Genomic DNA, 22,670 nt, shown 5'->3' with positions numbered 1-22,670 from the left:
GTGGAAGCTGACCTGGTTTTGAAAATACAGCGCTTCCATCCCGCCACTGATATTCGAACATACAATAGCAATATTATCGCTTTTTTCACATGTAGTATAGAAATTTGTAATAAGATACATAATGCGGTTATAATAAAATATAAATTTTAATTAATTCAAAGTACGTTAAAATATGAAGATAATCGCCCAATATGAATTTATATTTTAGAAAATACAAGGGAAGCAGCGCTTCCACCGCTTCCAATGATGGCACGCCACTGCATTTTATTGCACTCTAGATCCAGGTTCTCGCATAACAAACAATGTTGTAGTCATGAAGCCAGTAAAAATTAGTAAGACACTCAAAATTTTAATGTTACGAGAATGTTCCTCGTAAAATGGACATATGAAAAATGAAACTTTTCCAGAAACAGCAGTCAAAAAGTGCACAAACTACTGTTTCTGGAAAAGTTTCAACTGGAAGTGCAAAATTACAGCTTTTTCAAAGGTAAGAATTTACTACTATTTCACAAATACTTATGTATAGTAAGCTATTTAATTATTATACAGCCTCTACAACGATAATACAAAATACAGTGATTGCCTGGAAACTATTATTTTCATGTAAATTTAATGAAATTTTCTAGTATATTTTATAGTAAGATATCATTAATTATTGCACAAGTTTGACTAAAAATGATTAAAAACAAAAGAACTAGATAAATAAAATAAAATGACCAACATTAATAGAAAATCTTAACTTATGAAATCTTTAAATTAAAAGTAGTAGCTAATTTGTTGACATTTTTGGAAACGAGCTGAAAAATACGATTGAAGTAATCAAATACTACAGTAATATTCTTGTGTAATATTTTCCCATGCCTCAATAAGAGCAGCATTTACTTGAGTGATAGTTTTGTATTGCTTTCCATTGCTATACATTTGGAAAACAGTCACCCCAAAGGTTTTCAATTGGGTATAAATCTGCACAAAGGAGTGGCCAGTTAAAAAGTCAGACATTTTTGCTCTGAAAAAAAGGATAACGTTGATTTTGATACATGGAAGCTTGCATTATCCTGCATAAATTTTAAAGTCTTGTCCAGGAACTGTCTGTCTATAAGTTTGCAGCTACCTCCAGATAAGCTCCTGATAAGTTTGAGGGTTGTTTGACCTTCAATAAATAAAATATCTGTTTTTTCATTCCATCCAATCCCTGCAGAAGTCATGAATGCACCACCACCACCAGCTATTCTCTTTGAATGCTGCTTTCAATCTAGTCGTTAATAGGATTATTAGGTTAATAGGTTATGCCAAATAATACTTATTAACATCCGATTCCGTCAAGATAACATTTTCTCTCATGTGAGAAAATTACTTTTTGCTATCCTTTTCCTCTTTCAAACTTGTTTCTTGCTAACTGCAATCAACGTCGTTTGTGTTTCTGTTTGAGCTGGTTGCCTGCCTTCATTTTCTTTAATGATACATTGTCTGTTGATTTCAAGACATTGTGTACTGTTGATTTAGTGCAACTCAGTTTGAATTCATTTTTGTTTTTTTCAACGAATGTGTTTCCTTGCACTACATATCGAACAATTGCACGCCATTCTATAGATGTTTTTGAACTCTTGCGCTCACTGTTTCGTTTTCTTGTTTGTTGTCCTCTATTATTGAGATACCTTAAGATTGTTGAATTAGCTCTTTCCAATTTTTTTAGCAATTGAAGTTACTTTTTCCCTTCCTGGTGAAATACATAAATTTTGATATTCTCCGTTACAGTTAGACCCTTCTCACATTTTATTTCTAATATACTCTGCAATTTACTAAAACTTTTCTTCGATTTTTTTAATCGTATTTTAATGTAAATTTCATTGATTTCAATCATTACTTTCTTTATAATTCATTTCAATCTGAACATGTTTTATTAATGTTGGACATCCTATTTTTAATGATATTATCTAACTTTTTTTGTTTATTAATAATTTTTCTCCAAACTTATGCAGAAATTGTTGATATCTTACTATAAAATAGACTAGAAAATTTCACTAAAGTTACATTAAATAGTTTCTGGGCAATCACTGTATGTTCTATTATTGTCGGAAGAACTGTATCTGTATTTTGCTGTTAACTTCTAAACAACTAGTATGACGTTAAAACATAATTTGAAAGAAACTGCTCCATAATGATCAATTTATTCTACATAGGAATATGTAATCATTGCTAATACTTCTATTTTAAAAACAGTATAATTATATAAACTAGAACAGTTACGGCATTCATTTCAAAACATACTAATTGAAATTAAATTACGTCTTACTTTTTTCCATGTAGCTGTAACATTATTCATCCATATTCCATATTCGGTTAAGATCTTGCTCTCTTCTACATCTTTGAGAGTTTTGTCATCTTTTTCTTGAAGGAGAAGGAAATCCTAAATTAAAATGCGAAAAATCTTACAAAAATGATTACATCTACGTCCCTGTGGTTTTAATAAATTTAGAAACAATGGTAGTGTTAGACATCAGGATGCAGTCATCCATATCATTTTATTCTCTAAGTCATAATAGTAGTAGTGGTTTGGGCCATACTTATCACAAATCTTAATTAAATTAATTTTATAATTACAAATATAACACATACTAATCACAAATCTTTAATTTTTAAAGATGTATATGAAAAATATACTTAGAATTCACCTTATTGAATGTTGAGGTTGCAGATTGTTTAAACTTGTAAATTCTGATGAAAAATTACTCCTTATTTAAACTTAAATTTAAAAATATTGAAAAGATATATGGTTGAGAATTATTAATATTACTAATTTTTTGATTCGCGTAAAAGTCCTAACACTCAACGTTTATTAACTAAATCTATTGAAAGAATAATATCTTCTCATGAAATGTTTCTTAGAAAATTCTTTTCAGCCAACATCATATATGTTAAATAGTCTTTCAGAAGATGCAATTCGTCAACTTCATCATAAAATTCATTGGGATATTATTTCTGATAGATCATTTCTTTCTGGCAATTTTATTAAAAAATTAAACTGTGCGTATTACAATTTATTTTAATACCGTTTGAGAATTTTTTTTAAAAACAGCAATTGGATATAGCTGTATATGAAAAATACACTTACAATTCATCTTTTTAAATGTTGAGTTTTGCCAATTGTTGAGACTTTTTGATTCTGATGAAAAAATTACTCCTTATATATACTTAAATTTAAAGATATCAGAAAGATGTGGTTGAGAATTGTGAATATATATTTGCTAATTTTTTTTGTTCTAATATCTGAATAAATAAAAACTCAACAATTTGAAAGAATATTGTAACAAGGAAAAGTAAAATAGAGAAATAGTTCAATATAATAATTATTTAATGTATATTTGTTACTTATTTATTAAATACCTATACAATGTATTAATTTTGAAAATATCTATTTTCTGTTCAATTAAGGATTGTTCGTAAGATAGAATATCGCGAAGAGAACAATGCTTTTTAAAATATTTGTGGTAATAAGAATTTTTTTTAAATATTATCTGAATATTAGTTTGATGTCTAAATAATTGTAGTTCCATTTTTTAAAATGATTTTTCTATCTGTCCACCTTTAATGAGTTCACACCATACAATGAGCTGTGTGGTTTGAACTCATTTTTCAGTGGGGGAGTCGACTTATCAGAATTCTAAACAGTGTGAAAGAGAAAAAGTATGTTGATTTATCCAGTGGTGACAAGTTAAACGATGTCGAGAAAACAGAGTTTTTTAAGGTTAATAACATTAATGCCTATGTAAGTCGGCCAGGACCACAAAAAATTGACTACGTAACCGACGAGTGACGAGTTATTCGGGTGTCGACTTATGCGGAGTCGACTGTATATCCTTTGGGCGTGCTGTTAGATTACAGTAGAGAGTCGTTTATCCGAATCAATTGGGTACTGGGGTTGTTCGGATAACCGATTCTGTACGAAAAAATATATTAACCTGTCTCATGTTGAAATTTTTCTCTGTTGCGTGTCGCTTCGTGTTGAATTTTCGTCGATTTTAAGTCTAACGAAAATTTTATAATAATAATTGAGGCTATTGTATCATTAAAAATTATTTCTTTATTTTGTACGAACAAAATAAATATATTGAAAAATATATAAACAAAAAAATTATACTTTAGAAATTAATCTAGTTTCAAAAACGTTCGATTCAGCAAGACACAGTCTGACTGGAAAGCTTTCAGATAATCGACGTTTCGGATAACGACGCTCTACTGTACATATATATAATCCTGAAGGGCATGCTGTTGAAGATATATGGCTGGAAATTTCGCCCTATAGAAATTTCTAGAACAGTCCAGAACATTCCAGAGTATTCGAGAGCATTCCACAACATCCCAGATCATTGTGGAACATTCCAGAACACTCTCGAATGTTGTGGAATGTTCTGGAACATTGTGGACCATTCGAAGCCTTTTTTGTATGGGTGGGACTACCCATTGGTGGGGTATATAAAGCAAGATCCGTCGTGGGTTCGAACATCAATTTCTTATCAGTGACGAAGGGAAGAACCGAAAAAGAAGTGAAAATTCCAAAGTAGTGCAGTGAGTGAATAAAAACAAACAGTGAAGTGTGAGTAGTCAAAGTGATACGGTGACTGAATATAATCCAGTATAAATGCCACGCGTTAAATCAGTAGGAAGCCGGTATCTACATCTGGGTTAATATTTCAGCCGTCGTGATATTTTTTCTTTAGAAGTGATTAGTTTTATCTATTATATTTCAATTTTGTTCGTTTCTTCTTCGAGAATCCGAAAAGAGCGTTTCGATTTTATGCATCGTTACAAAGATAAACTTTATTATCGCTTACGAAAACCCACGGAAAACGTTTTTATTTAGAAACAAACATCGAATTTTTAAACTTCGAGTCTACGTCCAGAAGGTCGACTCTACGTCCAAGCTAATAGCTGGAAAGGTACGGAAACTCGTTTTTTATGTAAGCGAGAGATTCGTTTGTACGGAGTATTATTTACGCTGTAACCGATTAGATGCCAGAGTCTGCGCGTGTGGAAATTAACCACTCTAACCGCTACGACTGGCGTACGCCTTCCCGTAACAACGTAGCGTATTCGACCGGGTGCGATATATCTCGGTTTGGAATGCCCGGGATATAATCTTATAATCGAGATGGGTTGATAATAATATTAATAAGCGCAAAGCCTAAACGGTTAGGAGTTGAAAGTTAAAATTTAGTACGCAGTTAGGGTATGTCACGAAAATGTACACTAAGAAGAGATTTTTGGATATTCCCCCGCGGAGGAGAGGGAGAAGCCCAAAAATACTCGGCTTCTACTGTACTGTTTTAGATGCGGATTTTTGCGGGAAATGAAACATATTTTTAGACCCATCTAAAAATTCTCTAATAAGTTTGGGAAGAGGGGTAACCTAATTCTTACATTCGGTAAAAACGGGTAAAATCGGCTATAATGTAATAATCTTAATCTTGGCTTTGCCCAAGCAACGCCGGGCTCATCCGCTAGTAATAACAATAATACAAGAAATGAAATTGTTTTATTTTTAAAATTATTATTGGAAATTAACTGCTTTCGATGCATTTTTAAATATCCTGTTATTTATGTATATCAGTTATTTTTGTGACGAGTAATAATGAGTTGGTTTCATCACACAGTATAAATTTGATTTGAAAAATAACCATTTTTTAATATTATTATTATTGCTACTATACAATTTTAGCTAAATTCTCATATTATATCTTTCACTTTAATTTCATTTTAGTAACTAAACTTTATAATTTTAAAAACATGCGAGTAGTGAGGGTAAGCAGGAGTTTGGACCTAACTCCTGCTTTCCCCCGCTACTACGTTCCTCAGCCGATTTTTTCAAATTTAAATCATTCTCCCAACTAAAAATACATAAATTTCAAACTAAAAAACATAAATTTTCCACTAAAAAAGAAATTATATTCATTCATTTTTAAAAAAATAAGAATTTCTAAGTCAGTCTCCAATTTTAAATAGGAAAAACCCAAACAGTTGGATACTGTTAATTCTATCCAGAATGAGAAAATTATCTATCAATATGCAAAATCTATCAATATGCAAAAATCTATCTTGTGGTGTACATAAAAATCTTCCATGAGGTGTATCAAAATAATTCATTATATATCTATCCATATAAATATAATATGACTCACCATTGAGAGTTATTACCAACTTAAGATCATCATAATTTACTTTCTTTGTTGGAGTCTCCATTTATATAGGAAAAAAATTAATCAGTATAATTTATAAATATTGAAATACTATATTTTGAAATGTTTTGTAAGAAAGCTTCAACATCATCTGCTTCCTCATGGGAGGGATTTTTTTCTATAGTTTTAAATGTAATTATATCTCTTACATTAAATGGAATAATTTCTTTTATGACTATATAAGTTTTTTCTTTCTCTTTTTAAAAGAAAATGCTAATTTTTCATTGATAAATATAACCGCAGATAAACAAGATATTGCTAAATTACATGTAAAATAAATCTTACAAATGAAACCATTAGATTCTAACACATATTTTCTATCTAATTTTTTTAAATCACTATCATGAATAGGAAGATCACCTAAGGTTGAATAAAATTCTGCATCTTAAGCTGGTTTATCTAAATTTAGAAAACCCCTTAATATGAATGAAAGTTTTAAGGGTACTTTATTTATTTCATTCGTTATTTTAGTATCAACATAATATTTATTAGCAACTTCAAATTTAGAAGTAGGTTGCAAAACGTTTATTATTCTCTCCTTATTAGCATCAAACACGTCATTTTTTAAAATGATTGCATTATTTTCAAAATATCGTTTATTCACTACATTTTTATCTTCCGTTGGATCATCAACATTACCAATTCGTTTGTTTTTTGCATTGAAAGCACCATTATATAATTGTAGGCATTTACTAGTTTATTCCTAAAGTCTTTTACTCGTTTCTGTTATGAAATTATTAACGCTTAAATCTAAATCATTAATATTTTTTTGTAAATCAGTTTTATCAGTTATATGATCTTCTTCTAATATTTTAAATTTATTAGCATTTTATTTAGCAAAAGTTCGAAAATCATTATTTAATTCATTGATTATTTCTAACTTATTATCAATATATTCCTTGGTTGCTGCATCGTTTTCATTCGTTGGATTTCCACAATATTGTAAGATCTTATTTTGCATATTATAATTTCCATCATTCGTTAACTTGAAACCATTACCTGAAGGACCAGGAGGACCTTCTTTTTCTTCATCGTAATAATGACCAAAAGGAAACCAAACCATTTATTTACTTTAAGGTTTTGATGATTCCAAAAGCCTTATTATACATATTCATAAATCCTTTCCTTTTTTCGCCTAAAACAAAATAAAATCTATACGGTTTAGCAGGTGTTTGTCATAATTGCCAAAAGACTTCAACTTTCAGATTATCAACATTATTATAAGAGCGATGATTAGAAACATCGAAATGAATTATAGGATAAAGTCTCCCACAGTTTATATAACTAACTAAATAGCCAGATTCTGTGCTATTTGTATTTAATCCTGCTACTAAGAAATCTGAATAATATCTCGAATTATCTAATTCTCCAGGTTTAAAACTAACATTATAGTCTTCTATTGGATATTTATCATTATTAATTCTTAACCAGCTTCTCATCATATCTAAGTTATCGAATATCATATTATTTTGATTCTGATCTTTTTCCTTGTCTTGATATTGTGGGATTACAAAAATATTTCTGATTTCATCTGTGGTTGTATTTACAATTATTGTTCCACTAGAACCATTTTGAACATTACTTTTAATTAATTTCTATATCTGATGAGGGATTTAGAGATAGGTTATTAAAATTAACTTGTTGTTCAGGATATAGCTTTATATGTGGTAACCAAAGTGAAATATTAGATATTATTACTTTATAATTTGGATTGTCAACGTTGGTATAGATCAGTGTTTCTCAAACTTTTTGGACCGCGACCCCCCTTATGCACTAAAAAATTTCAAAGGACCCCCGAAGAATAAGTGTGTGTCAAAAAACATCCTGGAGGGAGGGGGTTAGGCTCGTATTTAAATATTTATATTATTTTTATTATTTATATGTGCAATTTATTTAAGTAAAAATTATTTTATATATTTTTTATTTCTATTATTTCTAAACATGAATCCATAGTAAATTTATAAAATATTTGAAAAAATTGATCTGGCATCAATTTTTCAGCGACCCCCAAATATTTTTCACGACCCCCACTTTGAGAATCACTGGTATAGATCATATCATTATTCGAATTTCTCCAAAACACGAATCTAACATCAATGTTTGTTATTATTTTCCTAAAGTCGTTGAAAAAACCAAACATCTGTTTAATTGGTATCCACAGCTTAATCTTGTTACTGTTTTTAGTTAATATCTATCTTTCTGTAAATCCTTCATTAAAATTTGCATTTTTCTTCAATCCTTTTAGAAAAGTTTCCATTTTTGCTCTAGTTCCAAGATCCTGATCATCGGATCCGTGAAATATTAAAATTTGTTTATCTGGCGATTCCGAGGTGTCAATGAAAAACAACATATTAGTTGCTTCAGAGGTAGAATAATCTTCAGTAAAGTTTATAAGATCGTTAATGTGATGAACCAATGAGGGCAATTTAATTTCCTCAATTATAGCCTTACCAATGTGTAATTCTGATCTTAAAAACATGTTTCCCATATTTACCAAAATTACGTTATCATTTTCAATCAAAGAACCATCCTGCTTTGTAATTTTCAATTCTGGGCAGATATAACCACTTGAAAATAAAATCATATCATTTACATCTTTAATATTAAATTCGTATTTCGCTGATTCCTTTTCATCGACTGTAACTTTGTCTTTTCTATGCTGTTTGTACTCAAAACTTTCGATTTCTTTGTTGTAATAATTTGGAAGAGTTAAATCCCAAATCTTTTCCATTTATTAGTATAAAAATTTCTTAAATCCTGTTCCATATAAACTTTGTTTAGTTAAAATATTCCTTACTTTTTCTTCCACAGTCAGAGATTTTTTAGATACAAGTTTATTTTTAACAAATTGTTTCACCTTATCCTCAACAACAGATTTTGCCTGACTTCCTAATATTTGTAATAACTTCTTACCAGCTGACTTAATTGCATCAATAAATATATTTCCACCTTTATAATATCTTTTATTTTGAACTAACAGTCTATGCTTATTGTAATTCATTTATTTAGTTTAAAATTAAACGATAAACAACTCTCTGTTTATTAAGATCAATCAAATTATCATCCTGATCAGTTATCCACATTCGAATTCTATAAATATAATGATTTCTATTGATGTCCGCAAATATGGGATTAATCTCTTCAATTTTATCAAACTTCCAGGTGGATGAGACGGTGTAAAAGAATAAAGAATATCACTCGTGAAATCGTTGTACTCTACTCCACTGATTACATCGCAATGAATATGAATATCATCGATTCCTTTTGAAATATTTGCTGTGTATTTTCCTTTCTGTTCTTCTTCTTCATATACCTTTGGTTCAAAGCCTAATATCTCGTGGAGTTTTCCTTTACTCAGATGAATTTTATATTCAGGTTCTAAATGAATTATAGATCTTGTTGTTGCAAAATGAATTCCAAACTTTATAGGAGGAGGAATTCCAAAGAATTTTACTAAAAAGTTATTTAATTCTCAAAGAGTGTAATTTCCATTTTCTATCGTTACATCATGCCACTTTGTTTTAGCAAAATATCTAAAGAAAATGTTATTAAATTTTTCATCGATATTATGCCAAGAAACCCTCATAGACATTGATTTCAAAGCTAATTTCGAATTGTTACAGGTATTGGATTTTTAAACTCTATTGTAAAGTCTTCTGACTTATCAGCATTTTTCGAATCTAAGACTCTTAATTTCATTTATATAAAACAAAATTCTCATTAATCTCGCACGGTTCTTATGTAAATGAATATAAAACATCAACAGGGGATTTACCTTTCTTTCTTTCTACTATGTATTTCATGAAATAGTAACCACATCTAACAGACGTAGGATTCTGAAGAAAACTAGAGTTATATCTTATTTCCTTTTTAGATGTTTTTAAATATTTTATGATTTCTTTTGGAATTATCTCTTTTCAATCTCCTTGAATTTTTTAACTTATATTCACCAAAAGGATCAAAGAATTCGACAAAAGGATATTTAGAATCGTTATAATAACAAACCCAATGTGTGCCATCTCCAGTTGAAATTTCTAAATTAATTATACCATTTTCAAATTTTCTAATTGTTTTTGGTAATAGATCAACCGTCAACACACCTCTAAACCCTTTTTTGTTTTCCATATTGTCGTTTATCATTTCGTTGGATATTCCCAATTCTGAAGTTCTGAAATTCTAAACTTGTTAAAATTGGAATTAAAAATGGTAAGAAGCCTCCATTTTTTTAATTGTGTTCTACTTATTTTTATTCTCTTTCCTTCATTAATATTTTTTATTTGAGTTTTTGTTAAAAACATATCATGATTAGGAGGTTTAGATTTATCTATTTGTCAATTTATTTTTTCATCATTCTTTAAAGCAGATTTCAATTTATTTTTTTGAGATTCGCTGAGATAAACTCTGGTCTTAATATAATTACTCATTTATTATGATAAAAATTTTGAATAATATTCTTTCACCGTTTCAACTGTTATTTCACCTGACTTTAATAATAAATTTAGAATTTCAACAATTTTATTGTATACTTTTCTATCTCCTCCTAACAGCTTATCAGTTAATTTTTCTAATTCGCTAAGTAATCTTTCTCCTGTAATTTTAAATGATTGTGAAGCAGACTTTAAAACTTTCCATTTTTCTCTATAAGATTTAAATAAATTTAATTCTCCCTGATACAAATTTAATTTCTCTTCATATGCTTTTCTTAATGATTCATTTTCTTTAATTTTGTGTTTACTTTTCCTTTTAACGATCCTAATGATTTAGTTCCTTTTTCTACTCTTTCGAGCATTTCATCTATTTCATTGGGTTTATTAACTAATTGAGGTGGTAAAATAAAGCTATTTTGCTCTAAATATAAAGTATCTAATTTTCCATCTAAATTTTCAGTAGTAAATCTATATTTCTTTTTTGGTGTAGATTCAACTAATGTTGATTCTGCTTCAGGAAGTTGAGGAAATGTTGAATCAATGGTAGAAAGAATTGTTATATTATGAATAGCAACTTTAATAGCTTTTAAATCTAGTGTAACATCTTGTATAGGAACTTCTAATTTTTCTGTAACTGGCTTATGAATTTCTGAAAAACTTTTTTCATATTTTGATTTACCTATTAATTGTTCTTCATTCTTCTTTCTTATTGCTCTATACTGCTTAGCTAAAGTAAGTAACGTTTTCTTTTCCTTCTCATCCATTTACTAAGCTAAAAAATAATTAACTCAAGTTAAATAGCATTTAACTCATGCTAAAATTTTTTAAAGTAAATAAATGGTTAAGATAAAAGATTATACAGAACCAGAAGAATATGAAGATGTTAATCAAAATCCATTATTGCCTAAACATCCATTCCTACTCTTAATCGTTGGTCCATCAGGATGTGGAAAAACAAATCTCTTATTAAATCTAATTTATGAGCTACTGAATTTCGATGCATTATATGTATGTGCTAAAGATATTAATGAACCAAAATATGAAAAACTTAAAAAAAACTACACTCAATTTGATGACTTGGAAGAAGAAGATATATTAAGTGTTGAAAATGAAATGTTTTTAGAGTTATTTAAAAAATTTAAAAAGGAATCGTTATTTTGTTCGAGCATAGAGGATATGATTGACATCGATAGTTTAGATCCACCAATAAAAAATCTGGTTGTTTTCGATGATTGTATTACAGAAAGAGATCAATCTAAAATTGTGGATTTCTTTATCAGAAGAACAAAGAAAAACGCTTCAATTATTTACATATCTGAATCCTATTATTCAACACCAATTAATATAAGAAGAAACTGTAATTATATTATTTTTATTCAAGATTCAAGACAGAGAAATTAAACAGATAATTAGAGAAATAGATGGATCATTTTCTAAAAATTTATATAGTAAAGCTACTCAAAAACCATACGATTTCTTTATGCTAGATCTCAAAAACCCAAAGATAAAGTATCGCCGTAATTTTACTCTTTTATAAATGGAAGAATACTTGGAAAAGAAAATATATATTTACAGAAAGAGTTATAATCATTATCATAAAATTAGCGTATCATTAACAGTTGGAAAATTTATATTTAGTGCTTCAGGTCTATCTGCGTTTGTTATAGTTCCGTTAGCAGCATTAAGCTTGGGAGGCGGAATATTAAAAGTTATACATAAATCGTTAAAACTGTCGGAAAGAAAGGAGGAATACAAGCAAGCATTTAAATTTTATAAACAACTATTTAATCTATTCAAAGCTGGGAGTATATCAGAATCTGACGTGTATTTGAGAGAAGAACAGTTTATTAAAAATATGAAATATTTTCCGTTAGAGAAATGTACAAAGAAAGTTATGTTAAATGATTATAAATTTGTTTTTAATTAAATGAAGAACAGAGGTGATGATATTGTTGGGTGGTTACAAGATAAAGTGAATCCACCTAAAATGCATATACTTAGATATCAATATTGTGGACCCGTTACAAAATTTAAAAAAAAAAAAAAAAAGATTAGAAAGAGTGATCCTGGAATAAATAGAGTAGATAAAGTTTATAAAAAACATGGTATTGCTTATAGTAAATCAAAAAATACAACTGATAGACATATAGCAGATCAAGAAATGCTAAATGAATTAGATCTTATTGATAACCCCATCGAGTGCCTTTTATCCGCTTGGAGAAAAACAAGCATAAGCTGTTATAAAACCAATCATTAGTTGCAAAGAAGAGATTTGGTTTAGGCTATATAAAATGACTGTTGAAAAAAAAGATTATATTCAGGGAAAGCAATTAAAGCGGTTAAAATCTTTGGTAAGATATTTGTTAATGCTGATGTTGTCATTCCCATGTTTAAAAGATATGGACTTATATCTTTATAAAACTTTCTTATACGTCTTTCATGTCTTAAAGTTATTGTTATGTTTTTCTGTGAACAAAAAGCTTTAAACCGATCAGACCAACTGGAAGTTTCCAAATTTTGCCAATATCTTAACTTATAATTTTCATTAAGCTCATAGTAGTAATCCTTACTCATAAGATCGTATAGAAGAAATAAAATGACTAGAGTTGTATTCTAAAATCGCATTTTCAATATTTTGAAGCCTTTGTTCCCACGTCATTTTATATGGTAATTGAAATCTCTCACCTGAATATGATTGTTTCACTCTCGAATTAATTTTTTCCTGTAACATTTTCAAGAGTTCTTCAATTACTTTAGTTTTCTTTTGCTTTTTTTCTTTTTTCAATATAAGTTTATAAATTTTCCTTACTTTATCTTTAGTCAACAATGAGTCTTCATTAACATCAACAAATTCACCTAACTTAGCACATTCTCTTGCACAATTTCTAATCATTAAATTAAAATTTGAAATTTCTTTAGTAGCACTCATTCTATACTGTCTTGGCTGAAACTGCATAGTTTAATCTGAACACTTGTTGCAATATCCTATTACTCAGTCGTCAGCAATGAGTAATCGTTTTAATAAAAACTTTTATATATAAATGAAATGTAGACGTTGTAACACGATTAAGCAATTCAGCAAATATGGTAAAGATAGACATTCAAAAAACGGGTATTTTCAATGGTATAAAAGTTGTACTAGTAATCATTTAAAAAATTATTATGCTGCTAAAGTAAAATCTTATATTTATGAATGCGAATGTGGTAAAAAAAGTTATTAAGCCTTATTTAGAAGCACATATGAAAACTGATCTTCACAGAAGGCGATTAAATAAATTTAAAAAATGTAGTAAATGTGAACAAGAAAAAGATTTCAATGAGTTTCATAAAAATAATTACATTTGTAAGGCTTGTCGAATTAGGTCATAAATTTTTTCTTATATAAATGGAATAAAGAGGAAAATTGATTGGGATTGTTTTTCGAAACGAGGGAATTTCACAGAAGATATAATAAGAGAATTAAAAGATGAAGTTAACTGGGATTTGATTTTAATATATCAAAAGTTATCAGAACGTTTCATAAGAGAATTTAAAGACAAAGTTAATTGGGATTGAATATCTCAAATACAAAAACTGTCTGAATTTTTTATTAATGAATTTGAAGATAGAGTGAACTGGAAAAAAATATCAGAACATCAAATTCTCTCTGAAAATTTTATAAAACAACTTGCTGAAAAAGTTAATTGGCAACTCATTTCTATACATCAATCGTTATCTTCGAAATTTATCATAAAATATGCAAATAAAGTAGATTGGGGTGCGATATCTCGATATCAAAATTTAGATAATGACTTTATAAGAAAAAATGCTCTAAAATTAAATTTAAAATAACTTATAAGATATCAAAATATATCAGAAGAATTACTTGAAGACTTAGATAAATTAAATGTTTTAAACTGGAAACTAGTTGTTAAACATCAAGAATTATTTGAAGATTTTATTATAAAACATAAAAATAAAATTGATTGATGTGATGTTATTTTAAAGAAAAGATTCTCTGACAAATTTATTAAAAATAATTATAAAAATATAGTTGTTTCGTTATTAGTTAGAATTTGTAATAAATAATTTTTTTAATCTTTTTATTTTTAATGAGTTTGGTCATGTGAAAAAAATTTTGTTGAAGTTTTTTTTCTATATAAATGAAGGCCAATCTGAGCTTACCTTTCTCGAATGCTGAAGATGAGGAATTCCTAAGTCCCAAATTGAGATTAAGAGAAAAAAGTTTAAGAGATAAAAAATTAAAAGGTAAAAAATTAAAAAATTAAAAATTAAAAAATATAAAAAAAATTAAAACGTGAAAAATTCAAGATTTGTCATTTATTAATATTGAAGATGAAGAATTCCGAAAACCCAAATTAAGAAAAAGATTAAGGGTAGAAACATTTTGACATTTACCATTTGTTAATGCTGATAAAGATGATTATGATATATTTAGTGAAACTAAAGATAAAACTGTTTCAGTTAAAAAAAATAACAAATAGCAAAGCATGGAATGATGTGATTGCTGATTTTCATATTCAGTCAATATATATTCATGATCCGGATTTATATTTAAAAGATACAGAGAGTGTGGTAAACAAGTTAATTGAGAAAGGATTGAAAAACACCATAATCTAAAAGTTAAACTCATTCTAAGCATTAGATATGTAATAAGAGACCGGATAACAAAAGAAATTACAAATGAAAATAATTTTTATTTACATTCAAACATTAATGAAGTTTTCTTAAGTAATAAACATTTATTATCTGTAAGTTATAATATTATGAAAAACGATATTTTATTTTGATTTGAGCAAAAGATGGTGAAAAGTACTAAATATCACTTCGATAGAGTTGTTCACTTGGAATTATTAAGAGATAAGTAGGTGGGAAACGGATTGATTTACCAAAATGGGTAAATCCATTCCCACCCAATCCATGGGTAAATGATAAAAAATGTTGTAGAAATGTTAAAAATATTAAAACCAGACAATTTCCTTGTTATAAAAAAGATGATGAGAGATGCTTTGAATATGCACTTGAGAGTATTTTAAATCCTCCAAAAACTCATGTTGATAGAGTAAGTAATTATGATAATACAAAATATGAAGCTTTAAAGATGAATTATGCAATTTGAATAGATAGTGATATAATAAAAAAATATGAAGAGTTTCTTAATATTTCAATAAATGTTTATATTGTTGTAAATCATGATACAGAAGAAGAAATAATTCTATTTTACATGAGTGAAAATATAAATGAGAATAAACAGCACATGAATATTCTTGCATATATGAAATATAATGATATACAATCAAGGATTGAAAAACATAAAAAAATGAAATATGAAGAAGAAGAATATCATTGTGTTGGTATTACAAATATTAACTCATTATTGAGAAGAAAGATTCATCTTGACAATTCTCATCTTTATATTTGTATGAAATGTCATAAAAGATTTAAAGAAAAGAATGAATATAATAAACATATTAAAATATGCGAAGACATACTGAATTCTAAAATAATTGAAATGCCAAAACCTGATTCCATAGATAAAGAAGGAAATTTAATTAAAGGGAATAATATTTTAAAATATAGATCAAATAGAGCTGAATTGTATCATCCATTTCTATAAACATTAGATTTTGAATGTTTTAATATTAAACCAAAAGAAAATAAGCAATTAAATAAAAAAGATGTTTTATATGAACAGATATCAAACAGTTATTGTTTCTCAAGTGAAAAAAAACAATATTAAAAAGAAATGGAAAACCAAAAGAATTGATGAATGAGTTTAATAAAGATCTATTGTGTGTAGCTAAGAAATACTATAAAATGAGAAAAATAAATAAAGAAAGAACTATCACTGAAGAGTATGTTAAGTTGTTTGAAGAACAAACAAGTTGTCATATTTATGGAGGAGATTTCAATGAAGATGATAAAAAAGATTGGGATCATTGTCATGTAACAGGTGAATTTAGAGGATCTGCTCACAATTCGTGTAATTTAAATTTGAAATTACCTAAATTTTTATTTATTGCAATTCACAATTTAAAATATGATAGTAAGATCTTTTTAAAATGGATATTGGATTTATGTGGGCATAATGATACAGAAGATGCTGATAAAAAATAAAAATAATAGCAACTGATTCAGAGAATTATAAATATTTATCTAAATAAATATGTGTAGAAGAATGTCCTGCAAAACATGATGAATCTTACTGTAGTGAATGTAAACTTGGGATTAAAGATGTAATAGCTGAAAAATGTAAAAAATGTGGAAGTAAAATGAAAATAGCAAAGAAAGGAGATGTCTTAAGAGAATATATGAAAATAAGATTCATTGATACTATTGCATTTATTCCAATATCATTAGGTAAAGCAATTAAAAATTTATTAAATATTAATGGCGATTGTTGTAGTAAATGTAAATGCAATAGAGAAATAAAAAATCCTTATATGAAAGTTGCTAATAATAATAATATTGTTGCTGTTGATAGGTGTTATAAATGCAAAACAAAAATATTAAAGGTTGCTAATTATAAAGTATTTAAAACATTTAATTATTATTATTCTTTTTCAGTTTGGAATCAAAATGTTATTTGCTGAAAAAAGGTATATATCCTTATGAATGGATAGATTCTGAAAAGAAATTTAAATCTGAATCTTTTCCAAAAATAGAAGAATTTTATTCTCATCTATCTAATAAAACTATTAGTAAACAGGAATATAAATTTGCAAATGATCTGTGGAATCATTTTTGTTTGAAAGATTTTGGAGAATATCACGATTTATATTTGAAACTTGATACGATTCTTTTGAAAGATGTTTTTGATAATTTTAGATAAATGTGTTATAAAAATTTCAATCTTGATCCATGTTATTTCATGTCAGCTCCACATTTGGGAAAATATGCAGCATTGAAAATGCCTAAACAAGAATTAGAATTTATAGTAGATCAAGAAATGTATGAATTATATAAAAAAGGAATAAGAGAATGTAGTTGGTAAAAGGAATTAGTATGGTTTCTAACCCTCATGCACTTGCAAATAAGTGTTATTTTTATAATCAAGAATTAGAAAAAATTTTTAAATTATCAGAAGAAGCAATTGAAAAGGGAATATATAATTGAAATAAGAAAAAAGTTATATTATGTATCTGGATGCAAACAACTTATATGGATGAGCAATGAGTCATCCATTACCAACTGGAGATTTTAAATAGATGAATAATTCAGATATTCAAGAAGTTGAAAAACTATTGGTTAATATTCCTAATGATAATAAATATGGGTATACACTTGTTGTTGATTTAGAAATTCCAAAACATTTACATGATAAATTCAATGATTATGCACCAGCACCAGAACATTTCATTCCGAAAGAAAAAGATCTTTCTGATTATCAAAAACATTTAATTGAAAGAGGAATTGGAAATAAACCAGCAAAAAATAAGAAATTAATGTGTACATTACATAATAAATAAGATTATATCATTGATTACAATGTATTAAAAGAATATACAAAACAAGGAGTAATCCTGAAAGATATAAAGAAAGGAATAAAATATAAACAAGAAAAATGGTTGAAATCTTACATTAAAAAGAATACTAAATTGAGATAACAAGCCAAAAATGATTTTGAAAAAGATTTCTTTAAACTGATGAACAATTCTGTTTTCAGAAAGCAAATGGAAAATGTGAGAAATAGGGAGTGTGTAGAAATTGCTTATACAGAAAAAAAAATACAAAGATGCATAAACTCTCTTCATTATCAATATAGAAAAATCATAAATGATGAGGTAGTTATAGTTCATTGTAAAATAAAAAAAATTAAATTAAATAAACCTATATTTGGTGGATTTGTAATATTGGAATTGTCTAAAATATTGATGTATAAATTTTTTTATAATTATCTGAAAACGAAATATGAAGATAAACTGAAATTATTAGGAGCAGATACAGATTCATTTATTATGTATATAGAAACAGAAAATTTTTATCTAGATATAAAAGATAATATTCAACATTTCGATACAAGTGATTATTCTGATTATCATTCATTAGATATTCGGAAAGAAAATAAAAAAAATTCCTGAATTATTTAAAGATAAATATAATGGTATTCCAATTAGAGAATATATTAGATTAAGATGTAAAATGTATTCATTTAGAAATGATACTAATAAAGAGAAAAAGATATGTAAAGGTGTTAAAAAAGTTAATATAGAAGAAATGAAATTTAATATGTATAAAGAATGTTTGTTTAATGAAAAAACTACTTTAGAAACTTCATATGGAATAAGATCTGATAAATTGAAACTATATGTTATAAAAGATCAAAAAATTAGATTAAGTTGTTACCATGATAAAAATATTTGAAAAATTACTTAGAAAGATTATCATGGGGTCATTATAAAATAAATTGAAAAAATTTTTCTCTGTATAAATGGAAGCAATTCAACTACTAAATCAAATTGGTCAGTTTGAAAATCTTAAAGACTTAAACATAAACGAAGAATATAGAATTGAAAAGTTTGAAAAAGTTCAAGCTAAATTTAGACTTTCAATTATAGTCGAATGTGAAGATTTTAAATGTTTCCTCCCTAAAAGATTTGTGAATAAGCTAGACGACTTAACATTGGATAAATTGGATGAACTGAAAAATATAAAAATGAAATATACTGGGATGAAAAATAATTATCCAACTGTTTCATTTTTTATAATAACTTTTTTTTCCTATATAAATGGAGACTCCAACAAAGAAATTAAATTATGATGATCTTAAGTTGGTAATAACTCCCAATGGTGAGTCATATTATATTAATATGGATATATATATAATGAATTATTTTGATACACCTCAGGGAAATTTTTTATGTACACCACAAGGTAGATTTTTGCATATTGATACATAATTTTTTCATTCTGGTTATAATTATCAATATTTGAATTTTTTATTTTCTCATTCTGGACAGAATTAACAATATCCAACTGTTTGGGTTTATCCTATTTAAAATTGGAGACTGACTTAGAAATACTTATTTTTAAAAATGCATGAATATATTTTATTTTTCAGTAGGAAATTTATGTTTGTTTAGTTTAAAATTTATGTATTTTTAGTTTGAAATTTATGTATTTTTAGTTGGGAGAATGGTTTAGATTTGAAAAAAATGGCTGAGGAGCGTAGTAGAGGAGGAAAGCAGGAGTTAGGTCCAAACTCCTGCTTACCCTCACTACTCATTTGTTTCATTTCAATTCAATTACACTATAAATTTTTAAAAAATAATATTTTAATAGATTTTACGTTCACGTTCACAATTTGATAAAACAGATAAAATAAGTTAATATAATTGTGATGTAATATCAAAAATAGGAAGACAAGATAACATTTGGTGTATCAATGAACATTCTATATGGCCAATAGAAAATATTTGTGTGTGTATAAAATCTTTTTCTCATTTTCTTATTAAAAATTTCTTTTTAAATATAAAATAATACTGATCCTAATTTTTATTTATATAAAATTACAGAATGCGATGCTAATAGATATTGAAAAAATTTTAAGTTAAAGATCGTGAAATTATTATTGACAGTTAGCCATAAAATCATTACACAGTCCTATAAAAGCTGTAATAGACATTTATATAGATTCTGTTAAAAAATATCAATTATCGGCCAAAGATCAATTGCAAGTTGATTTTACTACTAAAAAAAGTTCATGGATTAAATTTTATAGATGAAAAACCATCAGATATAGGCTAAGTGGCTTGATTGAACATAGTAATTTACAAAACTTATTAATTTCTTTCACAACTTATAACAAATTATTTAAAAGACTATGTCTTGTTTATATAGTTATGATTCGATAGGTTATATAATCGTACTGCCTACTGTCTTACCAGCTTAGAGGTATAAAGGAGTACATGTCAGGAATTGAAATTTGGCACAGAGTATTAGGTGCCAAAATCATGCGCGCATTAAAAAACAGACTTGTAGGTAGTCAGGGGACTGAGAACCAAAACACAATAAAATACAAAATGGCGACACTCTCTACAAACAGGCAGTAGTGCGAGATTTGCGCATGTGTTGCTCATTGGTAAGTTGCAAATACAAAAATTGTGAAATCGAATTTTGACAAACACGTGTGTTGGGAACTTCGAAAAGCGAATGTTGCTAAATTAAATTTTGACAAACGAATCTTTGAAAACAAAACCCATTTATCTGTCCCGTGTTATTCCACACATAATTCTGGTCGCCTGTGCTAACCTTGACCGACTGACCAGAGATATCTCGTTTCATCATTGAAACTTTTTGAAACTAGATGGCGTATCATTATAATTTTATATTAAAACTAACTTCCGAAATATAATTTTTTTTTACATTTATTAATATATATATTTCGTTTGTGGAAAATAAGAAAAATAATTGCAAACGATACAATAGCCACCATTATTTTTTCAAAAACGAAAAATTTTTGCATTGACAAAAATTCAACCTGGGGCGTCATGCAATGGAGAGAAATTTCAACATTCGATAGGTTAATTTCAATAAAAATGCATCGTGAAAGGTCTCGTGGTGGTGGCTGTGGCCAGCGAAGTTTAAATGATCGTGCTCAAAACCAGCGATACCAAAGATGATTGGAGAATGGGAACGAGAACCGCTGTGAGCATCAAAGTGATCCATCCCACTTTGTAGTGAGTCTCGGAGGTATAATCTTTTCCCAAATATGGCCTTGCTGTTTTACTTGTTTTTATTTAAAGTTGGACAGATAGAAAAAATATTTTTAATAATGGAATTACAATTATTTAGACATCGAACTCTTGGATGTCCAAGATCAGATAATATTTAAAAAATCGTTATTACCACAAATATTTTAAAAAGCATTTTTCTCTTTGCAATATTCTATCTTACGAACAATCCTTAATTGAACAAAAAAATAGATGTTTTCAAAATCAATGCATTGTATAGGAATTTATTAAATAAGTAACAAATATAAATTAATTATTATATCGAACTATTTCTCTATTTTTCTTTTCCTTATTGTTACAATATTCTTTCAAATTGTTGAGTTTTAATTTACTTGGTATTAGAACAAAAAACTAGCAAATATATATTAATAATTTTCAACCACATCTTTCTGATATCTTTAAATTTAAGTATATATAAGGAGTAATTTTTTCATCAGAATCAAAGTCTCAACAATCAGCAAACCTCAACATTTTATAAGTTGAATTGTAAGTATATTTTTATATACATCTATAAGAATTAAAGATATGTGATCAGTATGTGTCATATTTGTAATTATAAAACTAATTTAATTAAGATTTGTGATCAGTATGGCCCAAACCACTACTACTCATAATGAGTTTCCTATGACTAATTGAATATAAAACTTATTGTATGATTTGATTATAATTGAATATGAAAATTATTGCAGATGAAAATTTATATACTAGTTTACATTGCATTAGTTTATATTGTGTGAGAAGCAGTAATACATTAGTTTATTCATGCAGGCACTAATCTGTCCTAGAAAACATGATCAGCAGGAGAAGTTTGATGTCTGTTTACCAGGCCATGATATTGTATTACTCATTAAAGTACATAAACTATTGCTATTTGGAGAGACAGATGTTTATTAGAGAGGTCGCAGCTGTCCGTTTCAGCCCAAAACATGAACGGCGGACGATCGAGCGCTGCCATCTGGCAATTCTGGAAGGTTGATAATGGCGTTCGCTTTGTCTAACATGACGCGTAGAAGATTGGCTAAAACTGCTTCATTTTTTGTGTTAGGAGTTAAAAGTATGATATATTTTATTAAAATAATGACTATTTAAGGACTTTTGAATATTATTGTAAAGAAACAGACAACTTTAATCCATAAATTATTTATATATACGATTTTTGGTTAATGTTACCTTAGGATCCAAAATGGAGGCCAGGGAAATTTTTCCCTGCGTTGATGACTGCGACAGGGGAAAAATTTTTCCCTCCATTCAAGATGGCCGCGATTCCGGCTGCCATC

At 27.6% G+C, this 22,670-nt stretch overlaps 1 protein-coding gene across 1 annotated transcript in view; it reads right to left on the bottom strand.

Annotated features, from left to right (window-relative positions):
• The window catches only part of LOC136977303 (ATP-binding cassette sub-family C member 4-like), a 158,352-nt gene that overhangs the window by 93,173 nt on the left and 42,509 nt on the right, over nt 1-22,670 (bottom strand). The window contains exon 9 of the mRNA XM_067272777.1: nt 2,294-2,407. Coding sequence (XP_067128878.1) covers nt 2,294-2,407 — 114 coding nt within the window. The remainder of the gene's footprint in view (nt 1-2,293; nt 2,408-22,670) is intronic.

The sequence above is a fragment of the Centruroides vittatus genome, unplaced genomic scaffold (genome assembly GCF_030686945.1).
Source record: "Centruroides vittatus isolate TY-2023 unplaced genomic scaffold, ASM3068694v2 contig_453, whole genome shotgun sequence".
Classification (NCBI taxonomy): domain Eukaryota; kingdom Metazoa; phylum Arthropoda; class Arachnida; order Scorpiones; family Buthidae; genus Centruroides; species Centruroides vittatus.
Note: the sequence above shows the minus strand (reverse complement) of the source record. Positions and strands in the feature narration are given on the sequence as shown.